The sequence below is a fragment of the Sebastes umbrosus genome, chromosome 5, assembly GCF_015220745.1.
Source record: "Sebastes umbrosus isolate fSebUmb1 chromosome 5, fSebUmb1.pri, whole genome shotgun sequence".
In the NCBI taxonomy this organism is placed as follows: domain Eukaryota; kingdom Metazoa; phylum Chordata; class Actinopteri; order Perciformes; family Sebastidae; genus Sebastes; species Sebastes umbrosus.
The window spans coordinates 5,383,463-5,386,433 of record NC_051273.1 but is presented as its reverse complement, the minus strand read 5'-3'; the positions used below and the strand labels follow the sequence as shown (position 1 = coordinate 5,386,433).

The following is a 2,971-nucleotide window of genomic DNA, read 5'->3' as shown; positions in this document are numbered from 1 at the left end:
ATCCATCCATCCATCCATCCATCCATCCATCCATCTATCCATTTATCTCTCTATCTATGTTATCTATCCATCCATCCATCCATCCATCAAACCATCCATCTACCTATCTATCTATCTATCTATCTATCTATCTATCTATCTATCTATCTATCTATCCATCCATCCATCCATCCATCCATCCATCCATCCATTCATCTATCCATCTATCTCTCTATCTATATTATCCATCCATCCATCCATCAAACCATCTACCTATCTATCTATCTATCTATCTATCTATCTATCATCCATCCATCCATCCATGCATCCATCCATCCATCCATCCATCCATCCATCCATCCATCCATCCATCCATCCATCTATCCATCTATCTCTCTATCTATGTTATCTATCCATCCATCCATCCATCCATCAAACCATCCATCTACCTATCTATCTATCTATCTATCTATCTATCTATCTATCTATCTATCTGTCTGTCTGTCTATCTATCTATCTATCTATCTATCTATCTATCTATCTATCTATCTATCTATCTATCTATCTATCCATCCATCCATCCATCCATCCATCTATCCATTTATCTCTCTATCTATGTTATCTATCCATCCATCCATCCATCCATCAAACCATCCATCTACCTATCTATCTATCTATCTATCTATCTATCTATCTATCTATCTATCTATCTGTCTGTCTGTCTATCTATCTATCTATCTATCTATCTATCTATCTATCTATCTATCTATCTATCCATCCATCCATCCATCCATCCATCTATCCATTTATCTCTCTATCTATGTTATCTATCCATCCATCCATCCATCCATCAAACCATCCATCTACCTATCTATCTATCTATCTATCTATCTATCTATCTATCTATCTATCTATCTATCTATCCATCCATCCATCCATCCATCCATCCATCCATCTATCCATCTATCTCTCTATCTATATTATCCATCCATCCATCCATCCATCAAACCATCTACCTATCTATCTATCTATCTATCTATCTATCTATCTATCTATCTATCATCCATCCATCCATCCATGCATCCATCCATCCATCCATCCATCCATCCATCCATCCATCCATCCATCCATCTATCCATCTATCTCTCTATCTATGTTATCTATCCATCCATCCATCCATCCATCAAACCATCCATCTACCTATCTATCTATCTATCTATCTATCTATCTATCTATCTTATCTATCTATAGGTCTGTACTTGGACACAGGATACAGAGCAGAGTGAGACCTCTCTGCTCGGTTTGTCCCATCATTATTTAAATACCAGTATAATTTCTGCCCAATGCGCGCCTGCGCGCTGATGTGACATAATGGAACGTGCCAGCCTAGAAAAGCTCGAGGCGGTGCGCGCAGGCGTGCAGAAGACTCACAGAGCTGCTCGAGAGCACCAGCCTGCTATAGAGAACTATTATAGACATATTATTATTATTATTATTAAACATCTGACTCTCTACTGTGAGGTGATGGCTGACGCACCGCTGTGAGGAGAGAGAGTTATAGATAATGATGAAGAAGGATATTAATAGCTTGAGTCTTGAAGCGGACCTGAAACCGCATCTCCGGGGGGACGCAGAGAGCCTCCTCAGCCACCCGGACCTGGGGCTGCTCAAACTGGCCTCTCCGGAGCTGGAGAGGCTCATCATCCAGTCCAACGGCATGGTCACCACCACGCCGACCAGTCCGGCCCAGTTCCTCTACCCGAAGACGGTGACGGTGACGGACGAGCAGGAGTTCGCGGAGGGCTTCGTGAAGGCTCTGGAGGATCTGCACAAGCAGAACCAGCTGAGTGGAGCCGGGAACACCAACCTGGACCTGGGAGCCAACATCCAGACCTCCACCGTGGTGCAGCAGCCGGATCTACCGGTGTATACAAACCTGAACAGCTACGGTAGTGGACCACTGGAGACTACTGTCAACTACTCCACGGACACGGTCCCGTTTCCTCCTCCTCCTCCTCCTCAGCATCATCTGGAGTCAGCTCCTCCGCAGCATCAGCACCACAGACCAGACCTGTCTCTGTCTCTGTCTCGGGTCCAGCCGCCGCTGAAAGAGGAGCCCCAGACGGTCCCGGACGTGCAGAGCTTCGGAGACAGTCCTCCGCTGTCCCCCATCGACATTGACTGTCAGGAGTCAATGAAAGCCGAGAGGAAGAGGCTCAGGAACCGGATCGCAGCATCCAAGTGTCGGATGCGCAAACTGGAGCGCATCTCCAGGCTGGAGGACAAGGTCAAGTCTCTGAAGAGCCACAACACGGACCTGGCGTCCACGGCCAGTCTGCTGCGGGACCAGGTGGCTCAGCTGAAACAGAAAGTCCTCACTCATGTCAGCAGTGGATGCCAGCTGCTGCCACACGAAGTCCAAGTACACTAGACAGACTTGGGCTACTGACCAGACCAGCACATAAGCTTCATGGACTTTGTTAGTGTTGGTTCTTCTTCTGTATGTAGCCCAGATGTGTGCAGATGTCATCCAGATGTGTGCAGATGTCATCCAGTGGAATGGCACATAAGCTTCATGGACTTTGTTAATGTTGGTTCTTCTGTATGTAGCCCAGATGTGTGCAGATGTCATCCAGTGGAATGTGCCAATAAGCCTCATAGGCCAGACTGTACATTAATAATCGCCTTTTTAAATAATTTTGATTGGCAAAATGTAAAAAAAAATACTTGTTGAAACAAAATTCAACAGAATGGTTGATGAGACTCTGCTGCTATAATCGGCCAACAAATTATTTGCATATTTTAATTCGTGAAGCAATTTTCCTGGATCCACATTACAATGGAGAGCACGAATCAGTATGGGATTTTTTAATATAAACAATAGCTAATTGGTTTGTTGTATTTATGCCGAATTGAAGAACGTTTGCCTTTTAATATGTCGATGTATGAAATCCTGTTCTACCTCGTATATATGTTTACTGGTGAACAAGGT

General features: G+C 44.4%; 1 protein-coding gene across 1 annotated transcript; it reads left to right on the top strand.

The window, feature by feature from the left end:
- Positions 1–1,454: 1,454 nt before the first annotated feature.
- On the top strand, positions 1,455–2,745 carry LOC119488675 (transcription factor jun-D-like). The gene has a single exon (XM_037770524.1). It carries the CDS (start codon positions 1,544–1,546, stop codon positions 2,408–2,410), a length of 867 nt encoding a protein of 288 aa, XP_037626452.1. The 5' UTR covers positions 1,455–1,543; the 3' UTR covers positions 2,411–2,745.
- The last annotated feature ends 226 nt before the right edge of the window (positions 2,746–2,971 follow it).

What these genes read in the sequence shown, in the direction of transcription:
- LOC119488675 (XM_037770524.1), top strand. Translation starts at nt 1,544, where the DNA reads ATGATGAAGAAGGATATTAATAGCTTGAGTCTTGAAGCGGACCTGAAA.